General features: G+C 45.2%; 1 protein-coding gene across 3 annotated transcripts; it reads right to left on the reverse strand.

The window, feature by feature from the left end:
• Positions 1-613: 613 nt before the first annotated feature.
• Positions 614-23,001, reverse strand: LOC125442344 (acyl-CoA dehydrogenase family member 11-like). 3 transcript variants are annotated; one of them, XM_048513631.1, is made up of 14 exons: positions 22,420-23,001; positions 13,884-14,116; positions 13,571-13,670; positions 11,525-11,642; positions 11,106-11,248; positions 10,849-10,998; positions 9,433-9,527; positions 8,400-8,499; positions 6,755-6,895; positions 5,957-6,049; positions 4,461-4,568; positions 3,295-3,466; positions 2,430-2,496; positions 614-969 (listed from the first exon to the last, which is right to left on the reverse strand). In XM_048513631.1, the coding sequence occupies exons 1-14, from the start codon at positions 22,696-22,698 to the stop codon at positions 843-845; spliced, it is 1,926 nt and encodes a 641-aa protein (XP_048369588.1). In that variant the 5' UTR covers positions 22,699-23,001; the 3' UTR covers positions 614-842. The 3 variants fall into 3 exon arrangements, with proteins under 3 accessions (XP_048369588.1, XP_048369589.1, XP_048369590.1); XM_048513632.1 differs by having other exon boundaries at positions 5,957-6,062; XM_048513633.1 differs by lacking the exon at positions 22,420-23,001 and adding an exon at positions 15,224-15,278.

Here is a 23,001-nt window from a genome sequence, read left to right on the forward strand (position 1 = left end):
AAGTTTGATTCCCTGCTCTGCCACCTGAGCTGTGGAAGCTTATCTGGGGAATTCAGATTAGCCTGTACGCTCCAACACACGCCAGCTGGGTGATCTTGAGCTAGTCACAGTTCTTCTGAGCTCTCTCAGCCCCACTCACCTCACAGGGTGTTTTTGCGGGGGGGGGGGGGGGCGCGAAAGGAGTTTGTAAGCCCCTTTGAGTCTCCTTGCAGGAGAGAAAGGGGGGATATAAATCCAACTCTTCTTAAATCCGAGTTAATGTTTGTTTCTTTAAAGGATGCAGTATGGCCAAATGTGAGAGGGAGGTGGATCTTAGGAAAAAGAGATAGGGTGGGAGGGCTACAAATCAACATCTGCAGATTTTTTCATTCTAACCATCACCTCATCCGGATAAGTCATGAAGTAATTTTTCTTGTTTCAAAACAAGTGCGACTTTCCTCTAAGTCCTGAGTACCGCAGTAAGAAATGATCAAGACTGGCGCACTGTAGCCATGTGTTCTGATTAAGACGTGGACAGAAGAAGATGGAGCTGCCTAACTGGACACGCTAACTTAAAACAAAATATTGCTTTCTCAGCAGCAGATCAAACTTTTGAAACTTTGGTTTTTTAAAATTAAAATTACAAGTCTTTTCTGCCTTACTGAAGCATCATAATATTTTGGGGCACTTTTCTTTCATTGGCAGGAAGAGGTAGATTAGTTGGTGCTATGAGGCGTGCTGTCATAGTGTCATTCACTCCAACGATCACCATGACAATAATGGCTTTGCTTTATCAGATACACAGAGCTACGCCTGCAGCTTCTTCTGTTCCAATCAAGCGGATGGAATGTTCTGATTCTTGGTCACAATTTTGCTTCCAAAACTGGACTTCCGGTATAAACCAAAGAGAGATCAAGAAAAGCTGCTTCAGTGTTGTACGAGCCGGCTTTTTCTCCTCTGTCTATAGGGCAAAGCTCCTGGTGGCACCACCTACAAGAAATGCAATAAATGTATCCCGTTTAAGCTGAAACTGTGATTCAGATTTAAAGTTTGGTTCAGTGTTTCTTTGATTTGTTAAGAGTGGACTAATATTGAACTGGAAAATATTATCTCTCTGTCATCGCTGTATATACTCAGTGTGGCTAAAGCTAGGGATACTTAAAACTGGACATTGGAGTCATGGACAGACAAGACAGATCTCTCTACAGATCTGAAAAATACCACAGGTTGCAGACAAATTGGAAATCTAAAAAAAGACACTGACATATTGGAGAGGTTAAAAAAAATGCCAAAATAATAGTAAAAGCATCTGTAGTTTCAAGAAATAGATGTCTTCAGTGGGTGTTTGGCAGCCATACAGAACTGCCAATCTTCAAGACTGAGGCTCATTCCGCACATGCAGAACAATGCACTTTCAAACTGCTTTCAGTGCTCTTTGAAGCTGTGCGGAATAGCAAAATCCACTTGCAAACAGTTGTGAAACTGGTTTGAAAACACATTATTTTGCATGTGCGGAAGGGGCCTTAGTTTCTTTCAGTAAAAGAGGCAAAGGGGGGAGGGCCCTTTCCAGGACTTTACGCTTGGATTCATTGGGACCAGGCCAGGCAGCTACCAATGGGCAACTTGCTACCATATGGCTCGCATGACCACTCAGGGCAAGCTACTTCCTACTGTTCAACAGCTGCCACCTCCAAAAAGCCACTGTGCTGTACTGATTACAGTTTTAGACTAAGGTCTGTGGGACCCAGGTTCGAATCTCCACTCTGCTATGGAAGTATGCTGGGTTGTCTTGGCTCAGTCACTGACTCAGTGTCATACATCACGATGGTTGGGAAAATAAAATGGAGGACAAGAGAATGAGGTAAGTTGCATCAATCCCTGTTGTGGAGAAAGGTGAGGTATAAATGAAATAATAAATATGGCTGAAGGGGAAAATAAAAGGTATGGATAATTGGTGGGTGGGAAAGGCAGAAGGAAGCAGAGGAAAGTGAGAATACAGAGATTGCCAGAGAAGGAAAAACAGGAAATTGTGTGGGGAAGGGAAAAATAACATTCACCCTGAAAATCATCATCTAATTTTGTACCAGGCCACAGAAAGTAGATTTTAAAAAATCCACAACCCATTGTCTCAGACCCTGCATGAGCCTAACCATCATACTCTTCTGTCTTTCTGTCCTGCAGTGCACACCCCTTTGGCCTCTAGGCCCCTTGGAGAAGGTATTGTTCCACTCAGACAGCCCTCTATCCTTCACAACAGCTGTATTATGACTGCCCCTGTCCTTCAGTGACATCACAGCAGCTCAGTCAAATGGGGAAATCTAAAAAAAGACACTGACATATTGGAGAGGTTAAAAAATGCCAAAATAATAGTAAAAGCATCTGGGGAGGAGGGTTGTGACCTGAGAGCAGGAAAAAAAAGGGAGGGAGAGGAAATTAGGCATATTTGATACCTCTGAGCAGTAACGATGTCCGTAGCTGAGGCACTGGGTCTGGTGGCATATTCCAGTAAAAGCACTCCTGCAAGCAGCAAATGCATAATTAAAGTTTCCAAACTAGATTAACAGTCTTATTCCATTGGAGAAATCTACCACATGCAGCTTAATTACTCTGGCATTTGTGGGCGTTTATAGTCCAGGGATTTAGCCCCTTCCATCTAAGTCCCCTCTGTCATCAAAGGAACAGTAGGGGCCTTAGAACAGGGAAGGGCAAGATTCCTTATGGAAGCGTTTTCAGCAACCTGCATGTAGATCTGTGGCCATTGCATAATGATCTTCACCCCTAATCCTACACAATGAGCCTATAATTATTTTAAAATAACTATGGACAGACAGCAATGGAATCTTCTCAAGGTGTGAAAAGGGCCTGAAGGTAAGTGATGCTAAGAATGGAATCCCAAATCCTGATACTAGAAACAGATCCTTCCTCCAGTATACACTGGGGAGGGTCCAAAAAGAATTAAGTCAGTTGCACAAAATTTTCGTATGTTCTTGATGCAAACAAGGGTCTCAGTTTCCAAACAAAACCAACACAGCATGTGATAAAGTATAACAAAGTGGATTATCTGTTCACTTGAGAGTCTAAAAGTATGCAAATGAGTTGGTGCAAAGCTGAGTTTCTGGGAATAAACAGGAAACCTACTGAGTGTATTTTCATTTAAGTGCCTAGAAATGTGACTTGATTTCTAATAACCTGAATGATGCATGCATGAAAGCCACAGATGGGATCTAAGAGCCGTATGTTGCCTGTGATGATAATTTTTGTCATTTTTAAATTTTACTAACTGGCAAAGGGTTGCTTTAATTGTACCCTCATTACCTCCATATGTCCGGGCTAGAGTGTAGGCAAGGTCTCTTGCTGCCAGCTGCATCTCTGCATCCGCCTTGGAGCCTGATTTCTGAATAAACTGTCCAAGCTTGTGGAGAGCACTTTGAACTGCTTGTGCAGAAGGTTTCAGTTCGGAGAGGCTGATAGCTGCATCCAACTTGGCCTGTAAAGAAGCTGGACATGCTGAGTTTCCCAAAATCTGCTGCTGCTGGCCAACCACAGTTTGTAACTAGAAGGCACTGCTTTGGAGAAAGTGCAATTATTCTGTCTATCTCTGTACACTAAGGTTCTGTTTTGCTATCCTGGCTCATAGCTATTATTCACCTTCTGGAGAACTATCTTCAAGTTCTAAATGATGATGCCTTTCTCTCTGAAGCTGCACTTCCAAAACACTTTGTGGCCTTGTTCATACAGAGTGTTACTGATCTTTTATCCATGACTAAGCAATGCAGAATAAGATGTTAGCCTATTTATTCTCTGTCGACCCTTCCCATATTCCTTTGGGTCTTAATTGTGGTGTGCCCATTACATCTACACTAACGTTAACATAAGTTTGCAAGCCTGATTATGCCCTGTTTAAGACTGAAATTCTAAGAAGTCGGCTTCTGACTTTAGACCATAAGAATGGAAGTGTGACAGAAGGCTGCCCTGGAAGAACTTGCATTGTGCTTTCTGGTGTTTCCCTTTTCCGTTCCAGATGTGTCATTCGTACTAATATGCTGAAGTGTCTTCCAAGCAGTGAGTCACTGCACTTCCTACTTGCAAGAATGAGACCGAGCCAGAAAAATGTACCTAGTAGCCCTCCGTCCTATTCTTCAGAGACATGTTCCCCTAAGAGATGCCATATGGAATCTTGATTTCTATTGCTAACACAAGATTGAATGCATTGCATAGAGCAACAGGATCTTTCTTATTACAGCAGCACAACAGAAGTCAAATGTAATCCTGCCCATTTCTTTAAGAAGACAAATTTACCATGGCTCCATGTTGTTCACTTACAGCACCTCAGTACTAGTTTAAAAGCAAGAAAGCTGCTCAGACTTCATGGGCAGTTGATTTAGTACACTGCTGCTGGGCTCATTGGTGAACTGAAAAGCTTCTGCAACAGAGGGGCAAAGGACCACCTCCTAAAGCAAAACTGAACAGCATATGCTTACCTGTGCCGAAGAGAAAAATGCATCCAGTGCTTTTCCTTGACTTTTGATCAGGGCACGCAGGACATCCAAGGAAAGGATATTGGTTGTTCCTTCCCAAATGCTCAGTACCTGTTATGGGAAGGGAGGTGCAGAGCTCTGTTCAAGTGAATAGCCCATGTGGAAAAACGAAGCTCATTGACATTCCCACCCACATCAGGTCAAAACAGTCGCCAAAAGAAAGAATACTGGAGGGAGACTGAGCTAGTAAGGGACTAAAGAGTAAGAAAATCTAGAGGTCCCTCCTGACAAATTCTGTGTGCAGGAATCTTTCCTCTGTGGAGTGAATGTGGGATTTGGGAAAGCTTGGAGGCAAACTTATAATAATGCTAGATCTAATAAAGACTCAACAGCTCCTTTCTCCAGTGCAAAGTCCCCTCAACAGAAGACACTTCATAATGGAGGGGGTGCAATTGCTTAATCCTTCCCTTCATTCCCAACCCGAAACATGATCTGAAACTTGAAGGGGATATACACTGCTGAAGGGAAAGCAGTTAGTAGGGAAAAGGTTCAGCATCCATTTTCTCATTAAACATGCATTCTACCAGGAGTGCTTTGCACAAGTGAAGGCATTGCTGGGGTTTGTTGCATGGGGCTGCAGTGCACGGTGGTGATGGCTTTCAGCAGGTCTAAAATTAGACCAACTGTGAACAGATACGTCTATGTAAGCACAGTATATGTGGTGCGCTCTCTATAGCTCTGAGAAAAGGCTCCCTTTCTATTTTTGCCTGGTAAAGTTCAGTAACCCAAAGGCTTACATTTCTCCTTCACCAACAGCCACTTCTTGAAGATATACATTATCCCTCACAACAGCTGCATCCTTAGAATAGCATCTGCAGAACTGAAGATAATTACTTCTTATTTGTAACTGGCGTTGCCCAAAATACCTGGTTAATTGTGAGTCAGTGCTTTGTATCAGTGCTATATTTGCTTAGTTAAACATTTATTCATAACAATTTGGAATGTAGGGAAGGTATAGAGTGGGTAGACCAGACCACAGAACTGGACCAGTTCTAGTGGGATCTTTATGAAAATGCAGTCTGAGACAGCAGTGGCAGGGTATGTTTTTATGCCCTGGTTTGTTTTAGTGGCAGGCCAATTATGCATGGCAGCGAAGCAAAATTAAAGTCGTGCTATAAGTGGATTTGCTTGCCTCGGAGAGAGTGGAAAGTGAAAGCAGGGCTAGAGGAAATACATCTGTACAAGAAATCTTGCTGCAGTGGATATTCATCTTCACCATGCAGCAAACACCTTATGCATAATCAGCTGCAGTCTTTTAATATAAGCCACCTTGAGTTGGTCTCTGGAGATGAAGCATATATATATTCCAAATAAATTAGTAAATACACTAGAGCCCCATAATGCTGACCCTTCTCTTCTTTCTCTGACACTGTAACATTTCAAGAAGCATCTATGGGGAAAAAAATGAAAGACCACTATACTATGTGGTGTTTCCTTACCTGGACATCCCGGAGAGCAGCTGGCAGGCCTGTGTCTTCCATATAGCCCTGCCCTCCGAAACACTCCAGCCCTTCTGAGATAACAGCGATAGCCTGTAAAATGAAACTGTGATGTGCATATGTGTGATTATCCCTATATAGTCTGCAGACCATGTCTCTACTCTCACTTGTCCTGCTACTTAAGTTTGGTTCACAGACATTTATTGAATGTGATGCACATGGTGCCTGCTATGTACAGTCAAGGAGTGGGATGGGCACAATACAGCAGCTTGTTCAAGACATGGGAACGGTATGTTGTAGCGGTTAAAAGCACCAGATTCTAATCTGTAGAACCAGATTTGACTCCCCACTCCTCCACATGAAGCCTGCTGAGTGACGTTGGGTTCTTTTAGAACTCTCAGTCCCACCTACCTCACAAGGTGCCTGTTTTGAGGGGGGAAGGGAAGACAGTAGTAAATCACTTTGAGACTCCTTATGGCAGAAAAAAAAGTGGTAGAAAAAACTCTTCTTTTGAAATGTTTATACCCTGCCTTTCCTCTTTGGATTAAGGTATACAGAAGAGAGAATGGTGAAACGTCATCAGGAAGCAGACCTAGGCTGAGACTGATCCCAGGCAAGAGAATACTGAAGGAATTGTCCCTGCCAGCATTTTGTCCTTGAGCATGCAACCAAACCCACAGTGCGGAACTGAACAGGGTATTTTAACAATAATTTAAACACATGTTCATATTTCATCTGTGGTTTGGAGTACAGGAAAGCACAGGAGCAAAGCACCAAGTTTAGGATGTGAAACAGTACCTGTTTAGCTGTGTAAAGTTTTGCAACAGGTGTGAGCAACCTAAGCATGTGCAGGTCCTGTTCAGTAGCCATTTTGGTGTCCTCCAACCCAAGCAGTCTGCTCGTTTCCATAAGGAGAAGGAATGCTCCACGGGCTTGCACCTATGAAGTTAAGAAAGTTGGGGATAACTTGTGGGATGCAGGATCTGCCCCTCCCCCCGAAGAGAACTAAGCACTCTCAAACGGATCAAAACCAAGCTAAAGCTACAGATATTATATTTGGAGAATTGGTCCTCACCAATTATGTCTGTACTACAAGACAAATGTGCTAATCTGACACTGAAAACAGTCCCAACTTTCCTTCACAAGTGCTCTGAGTCATCCAGCACATGTGATTCTGTTGTGCAGCGGAGCTCCTGGCCACATCTAATACCACCACCTGCCCCTCCCCGCCCCCCAGTAATGCTGACATTTATGTAGAATTCTTTTTAAAGCTTTCGGAATGCTTAGCATGCATTCTCTCAGTAATCTGTACAAATGATCATGTATACAAGGCCACCATTCCTGTTTGTCTATGTGGGCGAACGCTATGCAAATAGTTTTACAACAAATTAGAGCAGAGCAGGACCCATCTGAGATCCCAACTGCTGAGCTCATAAATCACACTCTCAGCTGCTGTGATAAATCTAATAGCAATGGTCAGTTTCAGACCTGACAATTTGTTCCTGTGTATGAAGAACTAAGGTTGCGCATATTGATTGGCATGTTTCCTTCTGCATCACGGAGCAAAGTTTGAAGACATCCTTCAACCTAAGTGGCTTTTCTCAAAAGGAAGAATAACTTGAGTTGAAAGAAAACTTCTTAGGCCAGAGGAATTTACCCTAACCCAAAACAGACTACAAGGAATTAGGTTTTTCAATGAGATGATGTCTATTGACAGCCACCGTCCGGCAGAGTTCAATAAGGAACTGAATTGTACCTACATGCTCCAAAGCAAGGCCACTGGAGGTGATGACTGATGACTTGAAAAGACTCTTAGGCTCATTCCGCACATGCAGAATAATGCACTTTCAAACTGCTTTCAGTGCTCTTTGAAGCTGTGCGGAATGGCAAAACCCACTTGCAAACAGTTGTGAAAGCGGTTTGAAAACGCATTATTTTGCGTGTGCGGAAGGGGTCTTAGACTCGCTGAGTTCAGTATTTTGACTGATTATATAAATGCCTCTTGTGTTCCTGGGACCCAGCATTCATAGCTTAAAAGAGGGTGGGAGAATCACAGGTAGCCAATTATAAGCAAGTTCACAGAGAGGGCCAAATTAATTGTCACCTCCAAAGTAACTTGGCTACCTTTGAAGGCTATTCATGATTGGCTCCTACCATAGACAGTAGTTTTCATCCAACATATCAGGAGAATGTGTTAAGCAGCACAAATACTGTGGTGATCAATCTACACCAGGCATTTCATCTAGGTCAGGGGTAGGGAACCTGCGGCTCTCCAGATGTTCAGGAACTACAATTCCCATCAGCCCCTATCAGCATGGCCAATTGGCCATGCTGGCAGGGGCTGATGGGAATTGTAGTTCCTGAACATCTGGAGAGCCGCAGGTTCCCTACCCCTGATCTAGGTACACAAGCCACAGGTAAACCCACCCTTCAGAATGCATACCTCCATTCTCGCCAAGGTCTGCATGTGCAAGGGGTGCTCCTTTAGGGGCTTACCAAAGGCCTGTCTCTTGGTGGCGTAGTCCTTTGCCATACTGATCATTCTGGGAATGGGAGTGAAACAAGTCAATAAGAATTCATGCATGCATACTATGATCTTATTCTACATCTGTCGGAACGAGGTATGGACCTTTGACTGCAAGGCATCAGATCTGCGGTGTGTGATTGGTTGTTGGCTTTGGAAGCTTTGCCAGGAGCGAGGTGGCCTTGCTCTTTGACAAATTGCACATGGGGACTGATCCGTTCAGAGGAGGAAGACCCTGCGTGCCGGGCCTCCCCTTTTGGTGGGGGCCTCCATAGCAGGCCTAGGGGGTGGTAGCAAGCATGTGTACCGCATGCCCAGGCAGAGGCTGTGGGTGACTTGCGCCCCCTGGCAGCAAGGGGAGTTCATCCAGAGGCCAGCGCCCAGATGGCTCCCACTATCTTGCTGCACTGGGTATTGTTTTCTCCCCATGCATCGGGCTGGGGGAAGATTGCTGGGGGACAGCAGACGTGCTGCCCAGTGCCGGATCTGTCCCCTATGCTGCACCTCTGCTTCCTTCAGCCAGCATACCAATAAACAGACTGTGGCCAATTTTTTTTCCACACAAGGTGGTTGCCTGTGTCGCCTTTCCGCACCCTCGAGCTCATTCTCCCCTTCTCAGGTGACAACATCCTGCCTCAGCATCTACATGGCCTGCTTTCAGGGTAACAAGCTATCCCATTTTTAAGAAGAAATGTATTGTCTTTTCCTTAAAGAGGGGACCTACCATCAAACAATTATTAATCTGCAAAGAAACAGGAATACTAACGGATAAATTGAACCCTCGTTGTGTGCAATAAATTAGAAAGCTAGTTCCAACACTGCCATGATTTGGGTGCCAGGAACTTTGAAGATATATTTGTTGAATCAACATTTTGCTGCTTTGCTCAGGTCCTTTGGTTCTACACTAAATATTGTAGGGCAGTTGAGGACAGAAATAGAGGACAGAAATTACCTCCTCATACCTCCGACTGCAGAGATGGCATTATGGATCCTAGTGATGGTCAACATGTTAGCGATGGAGGCCACTCCACGACCCAATGCAGATATCTGGAAGCATCAAAGCAATAGTTTAGAATGAGTTTGGGATGCTCTGTCAAGGATAGGGAAACACATAGAATCTCTTTGCTTTCCCTTCCTGTAAGTATTGGACCCAATCTAAATCTTCACCCATGGGCTTGACATGAAGGGAATGGTGGTAAGCACCCTCGACCTCTGCAGCCATATTTATGCAAAATGAGAACATTTGTCCTGGTAAAATGCATTTTAATACTCTATTCAAGATCAGAGATGGAGAGGAGGGGCAAGAGTGGATTGTATGCTATGAAAGTAAAGAAGGGGAATTAAAAAATATATAAACCCTTCCATGAACCTTGATTATTTTTAAAAATGAAGTATGCTGATAAACGTGTTATGGAAGAGTATGGATTCTAGAAGATTTCACTAGTCACCTTATATACTGTCATGCTCTTTTCAAGTGGGAACTTGCTTCTAAAAAATCTATAATTTGGAGCAGGCTGCATTCATCACCAGATATCAGTCACCACTGGTTGCCCAAATCTCACAGAGACTTTGTTCTTTCTAAAGCAAGTTCCTTGAGAGCCAGAATGGTGTGGTGCTTAAGAACATAAGAACATAAGAACTGGCCTGCTGGATCAGACCAGAGTCCATCTAGTCCAGCACTCTGCTACTCGCAGTGGCCCACCAGGTGCCTTTGGGAGCTCACATGCAGGAGGTGAAAGCAATGGCCTGCTGCTGCTGCTGCTCCTGAGCACCTGGTCTGCTAAGGCATTTGCAATCTGAGATCAAGGCAGGTCAAGACTGGTAGCCATAGATCGACTTCTCCTCCATAAATCTATCCAAGCCCCCTTTAAAGCCATCCAGGTTAGTGGCCATCATTACCTCCTGTGGCAGCATATTCCAAACACCAATCACACGTTGTGTGAAGAAGTGTTTCCTTTTATTAGTCCTAATTCTTCCCCCCAGCATTTTCAATGAATGCCCCCTGGTTCTAGTGCTAAAGAGCTGGAGAACTGGGTTTGATTCTGCCATTTGAGCTATGGAGGCCTGTCTGGGGAACCAGATTAGCTTGTGCACTCCAACACATGCCAGCTGGGTGGCCTTGGGTTAGTCACAGTTCTTTGAAGCTCTCTCAGCCCCACCCACCTCACAGGGTGTTTGTTGTGAGGGGGGAAGCGAAAGGAGATTGTAAGCCCCTTTGGGTCTCCTTACAGGAGAGAAAGGGGGGATATAAATCCAAACTACTCCTCCTCCTCCTCCTCTTCTTCTTCTGCCCATCTCACTGTGTTAGGTAGGAGAGATGAAAGGATTAGGGCCAATATTTCCCCCTAGAAACACTTGCTTGGCTTACCTGGTGTGCCCTGGCTCCATCCAAGAAGAGCTCAGCTGTCGGAACTTGCTTTGTGCCCAGCTTTTCCTTCAGCCGTTGTATCTGGATCCCATTTAGCTTCCCTTCCTTATCTCGTGTTTCCAGGTAGAACAGAGATAGACCTTTGGAGCCCTGTGGCCGGAATGATGCTCACATGAGTAAACCCTGATGAAGGTCAATAGGAAATATGCTACCCGTGTCTGTCTCCACCACTATCCCATTTCTCCCAGGAAACTGACCTGTTCTATCTGCCCTTCAGCAGACACAACCCTTGCTAGGGTCAGACTTATGTCCGCGTCAGTGGCTGATGTGAACCATTTAAAACCATGAAGGGTGTGGGTGCCATTGGGCAGCTCCCGGGCAACTGTCTCGGTGCCATTAGCTGCAAGGGAAAAAAGCAGGATCTTAGCTGCTAGGGAATCTTTGTAACTTTGTAACAATTTGTAACAATTGGCCATGCTGGCAGGGGCTGATGGGAATTGTAGTCCATGAACATCTGGAGTGCCATAGGTTCGCAACCACTGACAGAAATGAATTTGATGGCATAAAAATGGATCTTCCAATCAAGTCTCACTGACTTTTTAAAAACTTATGATTTTATGACATAAGGAGCAGGGAGAAGAGGTCCGGTGGCCTTCCCACTTTATGGCATACTTACCTACATCTGAGCCCCCTTTACGTTCAGTCATCCACTGGCCAGAGGTCCAGAACTTCCTGGGATCACGTGATGTCAAGTTGGCATAGGCTTCTCGCACGGGCCTGGGAATACCCAAGGACTGTTAAGAATTGCAAGGGGGAAAAACAGGAGAAAAACCAGAATTTCCTTAGCTGTGGAAAATGCCTCCAAATCTACTGGGGTGTGTCTCAGAGGGGGAGGGGTGGCAGCAGCCAGCTCCAGGCTAGGAGCCTGCCATGGTCCTGCTGGGCGTTCCTGGCGTGGCACGATCCCACTGGGTGCCTGATGTGAGCTCTAGGTTGGGGTCGTTGCCAGTAGGGTTACCAATAGGGTTGCCAGTCTTCAGGTGGCAGCTGGAGAGATCTCCTGCTATCATGAAAGGGAGCAGCTCACCTGGAGAAAATGGCTGCTTTGAAAGGTGGCATTATACCCCACTAAATCCCCTCCCCTCACCCAATCAGGCTCCATTCCCAAAATGTCCAGGTATTTCCTGCCCCCAGACCTGGCAACCCTATTTGCCAACCACTAGATGGGACCTGGAGATATCCTAGAACTAAATCAGTTCCCCTGGATAAAATGTCTGCTTTGGAAGGTGTACTCTATGGCATTATAACCTGCTAAGATAAGGTGACCAGGTGGTCACCTTTGTTATCCGGGATGGGGAGGCGGCCGTGCGCGTGCGCTCAACACATCAGCGCCGCGGGAGCTTCTGGGAGCTTCGCCGTTACTGCCAGCCCTGTGACAGAGCGTGGCGGCAAGCCCCAGAAAGCCTCTGGCTCTTTGCGCTTCCCCTAAGTGACTTCCGGGCGCACAGGAGGCTGCCGCACTGCCTTGCGCCCCCAAGGCAGTGCAGCAGCCTCCCCAATCGGGACAATTTGTAGAACCCGCGGGATGCGGGACAAATTGTCCAAAGGCGGGCTGGTCCCGCCAAAAGCGGGACGGCTGGTCAGCCTATGCTAAGATATCCTCCCCTCCCCAGACCCTGCCTTCCCCAGGTTCCACTCCCAAATCTCCAGGAATTTCCCAATCCAGAGTTGGCGAACCTACCTGAGTCCCTTCATGACTCTTGGGAGACAGGGCAGAAGCACTGCTCTCGTGCCTTTTGCGGTAGGCAGAGCCCTTGGGGCTTGTAAGAGAACCAAGGAGCGCACCGCTTGTGCTTTGCCAGTGTGTCTTCCTTGGGGTCTTCACCTTGGCTGAGTTTGTTATATTTATGACAATCTACTTCCTAAAGTGTTTGCTCAATCCAAAAATGGAGGTTGCTGTTATGATTGCAGTCATTGGCCCCTCCCACACATGCAGAATAATGCACTTTCAATCCACTTTCAATGCAGAATAATGCACTTTCAATCCACTTTCATTGTAGAATAATGCACTTTCAGTCCACTTTGCAACTGTGGAATAGCAAAATCCACTTGCAAACAATTGTGAAAGTGGATTGAAAGTACATTATTCTGCATGTGCGGGAGGGGCCATTGTCTTGTAGAGGTACTGGCAGTGGCTGCTTGCTGTTTCCAAATTACCATCAGCACAGAGGCAGGCCTGCCAGCATCAGAAAGGGAGCAGAATATGGGATGCAGGCATTCCTGCATCTGCGCTGATGGTCATTTGGAAACAGCAAGCAGCCACCTCTAGCGCCTCTACAGACAACAGCAATCAGCTCATGTGATCAGAGGAAGGATATGTCACATAGACAAATGTTAATTTCTTCGTTATGTTTGTGTCCCGCCTTTCCTCCAAGGAGCTTGAACCCGGTAACACAGATAAGACCAAGCAGTTCCAAATTCTTCCTTACAGGAAATGAGATGGTAGAAAGGACAAAGGGAAGAAACAGATGGAGATTGGATATTTCCATATGTTCATTACATAGTCGTTTCTAATGGTTTGTTGTTGTTGTGAGTATCTGGAGGGGAGGGTGACACCTCTTGAATATGGTTAATTTAGCAAGAGCATTTCTGAGCTGCTGCAGCTTATGCCTTTTTGTGATTGTAAAAACGATGCAGCGCAGGCTGTAAGCTGGAGTCTCACCTCAATTACTTTTGCTGCTCCATCAGTCATGGCCAGAGGACAAGTGAATAAGCCAGCAGAAGGTGCATATAGGTAGAGTTTGGCTACCTGATGAACCCGGCTGCAGAAAGAGAAACAAAAAAAACCCAAAAGATGCCTCCCTCAGTTCAGTGATACCAAGTCTTAAGATCTTCAACCACGGACAGAATACAACCAGAACACTTTTTATTTTTCACAACACCTAGCCTGAATAGTATTGAGAATATACAGCCCCATGCATGTCAAGGTGTGGCTAAATACAAGGCTACAGGGGCCAACAAGATCTACATTTTACCTCCAGTTGGAGTATCGCCTCTCATAAGCTTCAGCAATCAACCCCTCTTCGGCTGAGATCTCCTTCATCTTTTTCCAGGCTGCGCAGGTGATTATGTGGTCCACACGCCGGCCCCAGGCATCAAATTGCTGCAGCCTCGGTGGGTTTAACTCACACTCACGTCCCAAGGAGTCAATTTCATTCTTCAGGCGAGCCCCAAACCTCATAAGGTCAACATCGATCTCAGCAAACACCTACAAAGTAGGAGTGCAAGCCGGAGAGGGGAGGCAGCAATCAACATTAAATATTTGGGCACTGATAAAAGAAGCTATTTAATTTTGCTCAGAAAACATCTGGTCTTGCAATATAATTAACTCATTACATAAGAACATAAGAACATAAGAACTAGCCTGCTGGATCAGACCAGAGTCCATCTAGTCCAGCATTCTGCTACTCGCAGTGGCCCACCAGGTGCCTTTGGGAGCTCACATGCAGGATGTGAAAGCAATGGCCTTCTGCTGCTGCTGCTCCTCCTGAGCACCTGGTCTGCTAAGGCATTTGCAATCTGAGATCAAGGAGGATCAAGATTGATAGCCATAGATTGACTTCTCCTCCATAAATCTGTCCAAGCCCTTTTTAAAGCTATCCAGGTTAGTGGCCATCACCACCTCCTGTGGCAGCATATTCCAAACACCAATCACACATTGCGTGAAGAAGTGTTTCCTTTTATTAGTCCTAATTCTTCCCCCCAGCATTTTCAATGAATGCCCCCTGGTTCTAGTATTGTGAGAAAGAGAGAAAAATGTCTCTCTGTCAACATTTTCTACCCCATGCATAATTTTGTAGACTTCAATCATATCCCCCCTCAGCCGCCTACTCTCCAAACTAAAGAGTCCCAAACGCTGCAGCCTCTCCTCATAGGGAAGGTGCTCCAGTCCCTCAATCATCCTCGTTGCCCTTCTCCTGCACTTTTTCCTATCTCCTCAATATCCTTTTTTTTGAGATGCTTGGCTGACCAGAACTCGAACACAGTACTCTCCAAGTCGCGGTCGCATCTCCACTGCGCTCTTATATAAAGAGGCATGACAATCCTTGTGGGAGCTTTTATTATCAACTTCTTTCCTAATTATCCCCAGCATAGAGTTTGCCTTTTTTCACAGCTGCCATGGCATTGAGTTGACATTCCCATGGAACTATCAACTAAGACGCCTAAATCCCTTTCCTGGTCTGTGACTGATAGCACTGGACCCCTGTAAGAGGCGATGTTAATGTGAAGTTTGGATTTTTTGCCCCTATATGTGCATCACTTTACATTTAGCTACATTGGAATTGCATTTTATGCGATTTCTTAGCCCACTCACCTAATTTATCAAAGGTCCGCTTTGGAGCTCTTCCATGCAATCCTTTATGGTTCTTACCAACCCTACATAATTTGGTATCATCTGCAAACTTGGCCACCACACTACCCACCCCTACTTCCAGGTCATTTTATGAATAGAAGTTAAAGAGCACTGGTCCCAAAATGGATCAGCTTGAGGGACACCCACTCCCTACATCTCTCCATTGTGAGAACTTCCACATTTATAATTCCACCATTTTGTTTCCTGTTCCTCAACCAGTTTTTAATCCATAGGAGGACTTCCCCTCTTATTCCTTCATTGCTGAGTTTTCTCAACAGTCTCTGGTGAGGAACTTTGTCAAAAGCCTTTTGGAAATCCAAGTAGGCAATGTCCACTGGTTCCCCCTTATCCACATGTCTGTTTACACCCTCAAAGAACTCTAGTAAGTTTGTAAGACAGGACTTGCCTCTACACAAAGCCATGCTGACTCTTCCTCTCAGCAGGTCTTGCTTTTCTACATGTTTAATAATTTTATCTTTAACCTGATAGATTTCTACTAATTTACCAGGAACCAGATGTCAAACTGACTGGCCTTGTAATTCTCCTCGAGGTCCCCTAGACCCTTTCTTAAGATTGGTGTGACATTGGCCATCTTCCAGTCTTCAGGGATGGAGCCTGGGATTTCAGGGAGAGAAGTTGCATATTAATGTGAGAACATCAGCAATTTTATGCTTGAGCTCTTTTAAGAACTCTTTGGATATGAGATGCAATCTGGGCCAGGGGATTTGGTAGCATTTAGTTTATCAATGGCTGCCAGAACTTCTTCCTTGTCTACCACTAACTTCGCTAGTTCCTCGGATTCACCTCCTAAGAAGCTTGGTTCAGGTGCAGGAATTTTCCTCACCTCCTCTTGGGTGAAGACAGATGCAAAGAATTCATTCAGCTTCTCTGCAATCTCCCTGTCATCTTTTAGCACGCACACCTTTTGTTCCTTCATCATCTAACGGGCCTACCGCTTCCCTAGCTGGCTTCCTGCTTTTGATGTACTTGAAGAACTGTTTGTTGCTAGTCTTGATGTTCGCAGCCATGCGTTCCTCATAATCCTTTTTTGCCTCCCTTACAGCTAACTTGCTTCTCTTTTGCCACCATTTGTGTTCTCTCTGGTATTCTTCATCAGTTAAGTTGGACTTCCATTTTCTAAAAGACATCTTTTTTTTCCTAATAATTTCCTCAACCTCCCTTGTTAACCATGGTGGAAATTCACTTCCGTACTGCTTTCGCCACATATATTTGAAATGCCTTCCAGGTAAAAAACAACAACATACAACACAATAAAAGAGTAAGGACAATCAGTAAAGAAACACAAAATATCAGTGTTAAAATTCAGCAAAAGCCAGCACACGTCATTATGTCAAGATGTAACCCAGGTCCAATAGGGGGCGCTAAAGAGCTCAGATTTTACATATAAGGAAGAAAGAGCTCCAATTCCCTCAGATCTGTTAGAGGCCTGTGACTGGAGCCAGCCTACTTCACAGAGTTCTGTTATTATGAACTATATTTGCATATTTCAGGGCTACCCTTGAAGGCTTGATAACCAAGAGAGAGGGCTCAGCAAAGAACAGCAAAGCTGCAAGTCCACCAACAGTGCCAAAGGACACAGCTAGAGAAAACTGCAAAGGACTGAGACCCTGCTAGTCTGTTTTGCACAACAGGCCAGAACTATTACATGTTGATTATTGTTCGGCATTGGTTTACCACGTTTCATTGTTGTATTGCACATTATTGTTATAATGAACAGAGCACAGATTTAAAGCCTTCTTTTGTTGCAAGTCTGGTGAATGGTATGGGTCACAAGGTGGGATCACACTGTCAGAGACTTGAACTCCCTTTCCATCAATGATAATATCCCTCTTAAACCCTAAGTTGGGTTACAAAGACAATAAATCTTAAGTCTTCAAATTATGCAAAGTGGAATTAGAAAATTAGCAACAATATTAAGCCAACCCCAAAACCCCAAAACAAGAAATCAGTTACCCTGTTTCCCTGAATATAAGACATCCCCTGAAAATAAGACGTAGTAGAGGTTTTGCTGAAGTGCGAAATATAAGGCATCCCCCGAAAGTAAGACGTAGCAAAGTTTTTGTGTGGAAGCATGCCCGACGAACAGAACACAGATAAAATAAGACATCCCCTGAAAATAAGACATAGTGCATCTTTGGGAGCAAAAATTAATATAAGCATAAGCATAAGCATTTTATTGTCATTGTGCACGCACAACGAAATTAACAGCAGCATTCCTCGATGCACACAATTTCAGACTCATACAACATCCTCACTTTCCCCTTCCTCCACCCATCCCTACACAGCCCCAAATACATCAATATGAAGCAGCGGAGTTTAGCATAGCCACAGCTCTAGAGTAGAAGCTGTCTCTAAGCCTCTTTGTCCTAGTTCTGAGGGCCCTGTATGCGTCCTGGGCCAGATGGTAACAGTTTAAAAGAGAATGTGCTGATGATTGAGACGGGTCCCTCAGAATGTATTTTGGGCTTTATTTAGGCTTCGGGAATTATAGATTTCTTCCAAGGAGGGAAGAGGGCAGCCGATAATCCTTTGTGCAGTAGTGATCACCCTTTGGAGCGCCTTCCTATTCGCCACTGTGCAACTGGAGAACCATACACAGATGCAGTAGGTTAGGACACTCTCTATAGCACAGCGGTAAAAGGACACCAGAAGTTTTTCATCCAGTTGTTGCTTCCTTAAAAGTCTCAGAAAGTACAGTCTTTGCTGGGCTTTCTTAACCACCGCGGCAGTCTGTACGCCCCAGGTAATATAAGACACTGTCTTATTTTCGGGGAAACACAGTAGCAGTTTACAATTACTAAGTCTGATACAAGAATCCATAGCCAAATGGATGGTTGCCACAATATAAAAGGCCTTGTCCTAATACCTTGCACCTCGGGTCATGAATCTGTTAGTGAAGGGGCAGGGCAACGCTAACTGGCCAGAGTAGACTGACCATCTTGGTCAGCAGTAACACTAACTACCACCACCACCACTGTCTTATTTGGACTGAGTTTTAGTCACTTCTACTTTTAATAAACTCAGTAAGTTGTACGTAGAACTAAAACAACATTTAATTTAGCACTATATTCCTGCAAAAATCTGGCATTGCCCATTTGCACACAAAAAAAAATCCTATATATTTACTCAAGTTGGAAGTCAGTCCTGTTCAGCAAAAATCCTACCGCTTCCTGCATCTGTAGTTTGTACCCTTTTCCTTTAAAACAATTTATTCTTACCAGTCTGCCACTGTAATTACTTTATTTACTCAAGAGTCCACGGCATTCAGTCTTTTGTTAGTATAAGAAAAGAAGTAAACAGGGGCCGTTTTTGCACGGTCAAAATATCCCAGGGTAGAACCGGGATCTTACATACTGTGACAAATTTGCCCCGGTTTCTTCCTCTGCATGGCTCCCGCTTCTTTCCAGGACCTGAGGCAGGACTGGGAGGTAATGCTTCATTTTCTTCCACACGGGCACAGGACACATCTGAGCATACCTGCATTCTGATTCGCTGTTGTTTTTGAGTGGCAGCAGCGAGCACATCTCAGCTGTGCCTGGTGTCCCGCAAATCTTTTTTGATAGGTCCCTCTCCCTCACACTTGGAAGCCTCCACTCTTTTACCTTCTCTTGAAGATTTCTTGAGATTCCCCTCCTTCCTTTTATCTAACCAGATAGTGTACAGGAGGAGGTATTTCAAACTGGATTTGGACTCTGTCAGTTGCTGACAGAGGTGTATCTAGGAAAAATGTAGCCCAGTGCAAAATTTGAGCCCCACCCCCCACCCCGCCCTGTATGAAGGGTGGCTTGTGCGGCTGGTTTCCCCTCACATTTCCCCCCATCCTCCCCACACCCCACACCGCACACACTATGGTCTTGCAGGCTTGCTGCTTCCTTGCTTTGGGGTGGGCTGGGGTGCTCTTGGTCCACTTGAGCTGCCTGTGTTTTTCTATGTCTGTGGGGGGGGGCGGGGCAGCGCCAATGGAAATCACTAGCTGCTTTGTGCAGGAGGCATTTCCAGGGTTTTGTGTGGCTGGTTTGGGAAGCGCCGTGTCCTCTCCCACCCCCCCACCCCCCAGTGGGCGGAACGCCCCTGGTTGCTGATTGGTGATGGGGAGACAGAAGGAGCGAGAAGAAGTTGCGAGGCGGGAAAAAGAAAAACATACCGGGTCTGCTTCCATGGTGTTTGCATGGCAGCGGGGTCACACAGGGGCATTTAAAAGAACCACCAATTTGGTGATTTTTGAAAGTTGCAGGGCAAAGGAAAAATAGTGGGGCAACACCAGGGCAGAGTGCAGCTTTGGGAACTCTGCGGAATTCCTGGCTGCCCAGAGATATTTTCTGTGCTCACCCTGGGATATTTTGGCCATGCAAAAACAGCCAGGAAGGAACACATTCAGGATTAAAAGGGGGAACAGACAAAGAATTCAAAATATGAACGCATGTAAAGTCTCCTAACAAATCAGACCACAGGTTTATCTAATCTAATGATTACTCTGAGTGGCAGCAACTTTCCAAGTTTTCAAGCAGAAGTCTTTGCCAACCCCAGAAACCCTTTCACTAGAGATGCCACTCTGGACCTGGGACCTTTTGCATGCAACTTACATGATGCCTGAGCCACTACGCTGTTGCTACCTGCACCCCTGATTCTCCACTTTCCCCCCACCACACCTGTGCAAAAACCTGTGTGCAATGGCAGTCATGTCAGGACCCCTCCACATAGCCCTGGGCCCCTCCTTTCCTCTCGTATTCACTTTCCCTACCAAGCCAAGCTGCAACACTACACTGTTGATCAAAAGGGAAAAATCCTGTGAAGAGCTAAAAAGGAAGGGGGAAATGGTACACCATTTTGAGTAGAACTAAACCTCACCCCCCCAGCATGGTGTAGTCAGTGGTTAAGAGCAGGTGGATTCTAATCTGGAGAACTAGGTTTTATTCCCCACTCTTCCACCTGAGTGGCAGAGGCTTATCTGGTGAACCAGATGTGTTTCCACTCTCCTACATTCCTGCTGGGTGACGTTGGGCTAGCCACAGTTCTTTGGAACTCTCTCAGCCCCACCTACCTCACAAGGTGTCTGTTGTGGGGAGAGGAAGGAAAAGGAGCTTGTAGCAACCTTGAGTCTCCTTACACGAGAGAAAGGAGGGGTGTATAAATCCAAACTCTTGTCCTTCTGTAGCATCAATGGAAGGGATAGCCACATGAATACTCCCCTACAGCCACTGTGCAAATTCCCTTTGAGCCAGATTTTATTTGCTAGTATGTTGCAGCCAACTGATGGCCATCTGGTGGGGGTTTCAGAGATGGTTTGCCATTGCCTGCCTCTGCCTAGCAGGCCTGGTATTCCCTTGGTGGTGTCGCATGTAAATATTGTCCAGGGTTGACCCTGCTTAGCTTCCAAGACCTGACAAGATTGGGCTAACTGGGTTATCCAGCTCAGGGTTGAGCCAGATTAAAATAGGTTTATTTTTTTCCTCCTGGCTTAAAGAGGAATGCTCCAGTAACGCTGAGCACAATATCATGTGGACCCTTTTAAATGCAAAGGCAGAAAGCACACGTAGGTCTGAAAATAGATGGGAAAGCAAAACAGAAAATGATGGAGTGCAAACTGCTGGCGACGCTGTAGTCTGGATTCTCTGTAAACATTGATTGAATCAGTTATGCCCATTCCAGACCAAATGGTTAGTTTGGCTTGCTTAAGCAGTATGAGAATGCCCAAGGCTGAGTGCAGTAAAAGAAATATTGTAAGATGAAAGTATTATTCCTAGACAAGAATCAAGTGAGTTTTTTAAGACCAGCTTCCTGGCTGGCTTCTGATTGCCAATTTTTCAGAAGTGTTAAATATTAATTAGGCACAGGGTGAAAACACACTGAAAGCAAAACTATCTCAGGGAGAAATTATTATAGATTAAACAGTCTGGAAGATGACAATGTAGGGGCCTCTTTAGAGAAATTCTCTTTGCAGATGGCATAGATTCTTCTTCAAAACACCATCCTGTTCAGAAACACAAATGAATACAGTACTCGTCTTGTGTCAGAGCCACACAGATGCTACTGATCAAAAAACCTTCATATGATTCAACTTGCTGAAATATATGTTTCCATAAGGTCTGCACTGTTGCTTCCTTTTATCATTTCCTCTTTTCTTCCTTGAATGTTTCATAAAATATCCTGTGATATTATCCAGTGCTTACTGTGGCCGTTTCTGCACGGGCAATTCATGGCGGCCTGGAGACGGTAAAAACACCGTCTCCAGGCCGCCATTCGCACGGGGGGCGCAGCTGCAACGCAGCCGCGCCGCCCTCGCACCGCCCGGCCGGCCTGAAGGCGGCGTTTCCCCAGAGCGCTTCCCAAGCTCTTTTTGGGGAAAGCGCCGGCATGAACGCTGCCGAGCGAACGGCAGCGGCTTCATGTCAGCCTCCCCCAATCGCCTCCCCACCTGGCACTTCACCTTCTCCGAAGGCCTCGGTAAGCCGAGGTTTGACACCTGGCCCCGAAGGACCGCCAACAGGGCTGAACGGGTAGTCGCTGGGGCCAGGCATTAATCCCAAACACTCAGCGACAGGCTTGATACGGCTGGGTAACGGCTCAGCGGCGCGGCTGCTTAGCGTTTGCTCAAGGACCGTCCATGCAGAGCGGTCCCGAAGCCGTCTTCAGGCCGAATTACATAATCGCCCGACCTCTGCCCGTTCATGCGCCCGTCAGCGGGCCTGTGTTCACACACACACAAGGTTTTAATAAATTTCACATTCAGACAGATTCTATGGATATAAAACCAGCTACAGAGTACATTCAACATTTTATTCAGAAACCTCTCTTCTGTATACAGAATTTATCCAATAAACAAAAAGTTGGAATGTGGGTGAAGTATATTTTGAAGTCATATAGTTACTTACAGAGGCAAAAAAAAAATCACACTGGGTGGAGGAAACTTGTTTCTATCTAACGTGGATTTCTTTATTATTATCCAACAAAATGAACAGATTACAGGGAATGTAGGAGGAAAGGGCATTTTCCATTGAGAATATACTCCTCATGTTTGCCATGAAGAAATCTTTGGAGAATCTAAAGTCATACAAATTATAAGAATTACATGTCATCATTGAAGTAAAAGTACTCTTGTTTGTTTCCCCCAACATAACATAACATATAAACCAAACCTTGGGTGGTAGATATGATTTCAGGTAAGCCTGGAGAAATACATCTTCCAGATATGGGTTTCCAAGCCGAGGTGGTTCTTGACAAAAGATCCCAGCTTCTGCGGTGGCAAACGGTGCTCTCGGATATTGCCTAGTGCTTGGATCCATGGTTTCAGTTTGTTGACTCCACTTTTTAGACAGATGGATTCCTCTACATTCCCAGTGCCAATATTTGCAATCTAACAGCCCCAGCCTCCATTTATAAGATTTACAGATGGGCAAGAGACCAATCGGACACATCCTTCAGAAAGTCATTAAGCAGTTGGTAGCAGCTCAGTATGCTGATATATGTACTGAAGTTTGCTAGAAGAACTTCAGACTATTGAACCCCTCAGAGTGTAACTAAAGCAGCTTTTGTCTAGCCCCTTTCCTGGTAAACAAGCAACTCTGTAACTAGGGGAAAGTTCACCAGCTCAGGCAGGAACTTGTTTCTTCAGCTGTTACAGCCAACCAGTTAGAAAACAGTATTGCACTTCCTTGTGATTGTAGTTTATCAAATTGTCTTCTGTGCAGGGACACACTGAACTTCTCATGCACAGGCTG

Source organism: Sphaerodactylus townsendi, linkage group LG13, assembly GCF_021028975.2.
Source record: "Sphaerodactylus townsendi isolate TG3544 linkage group LG13, MPM_Stown_v2.3, whole genome shotgun sequence".
Taxonomy (NCBI): Eukaryota; Metazoa; Chordata; class Lepidosauria; order Squamata; family Sphaerodactylidae; genus Sphaerodactylus; species Sphaerodactylus townsendi.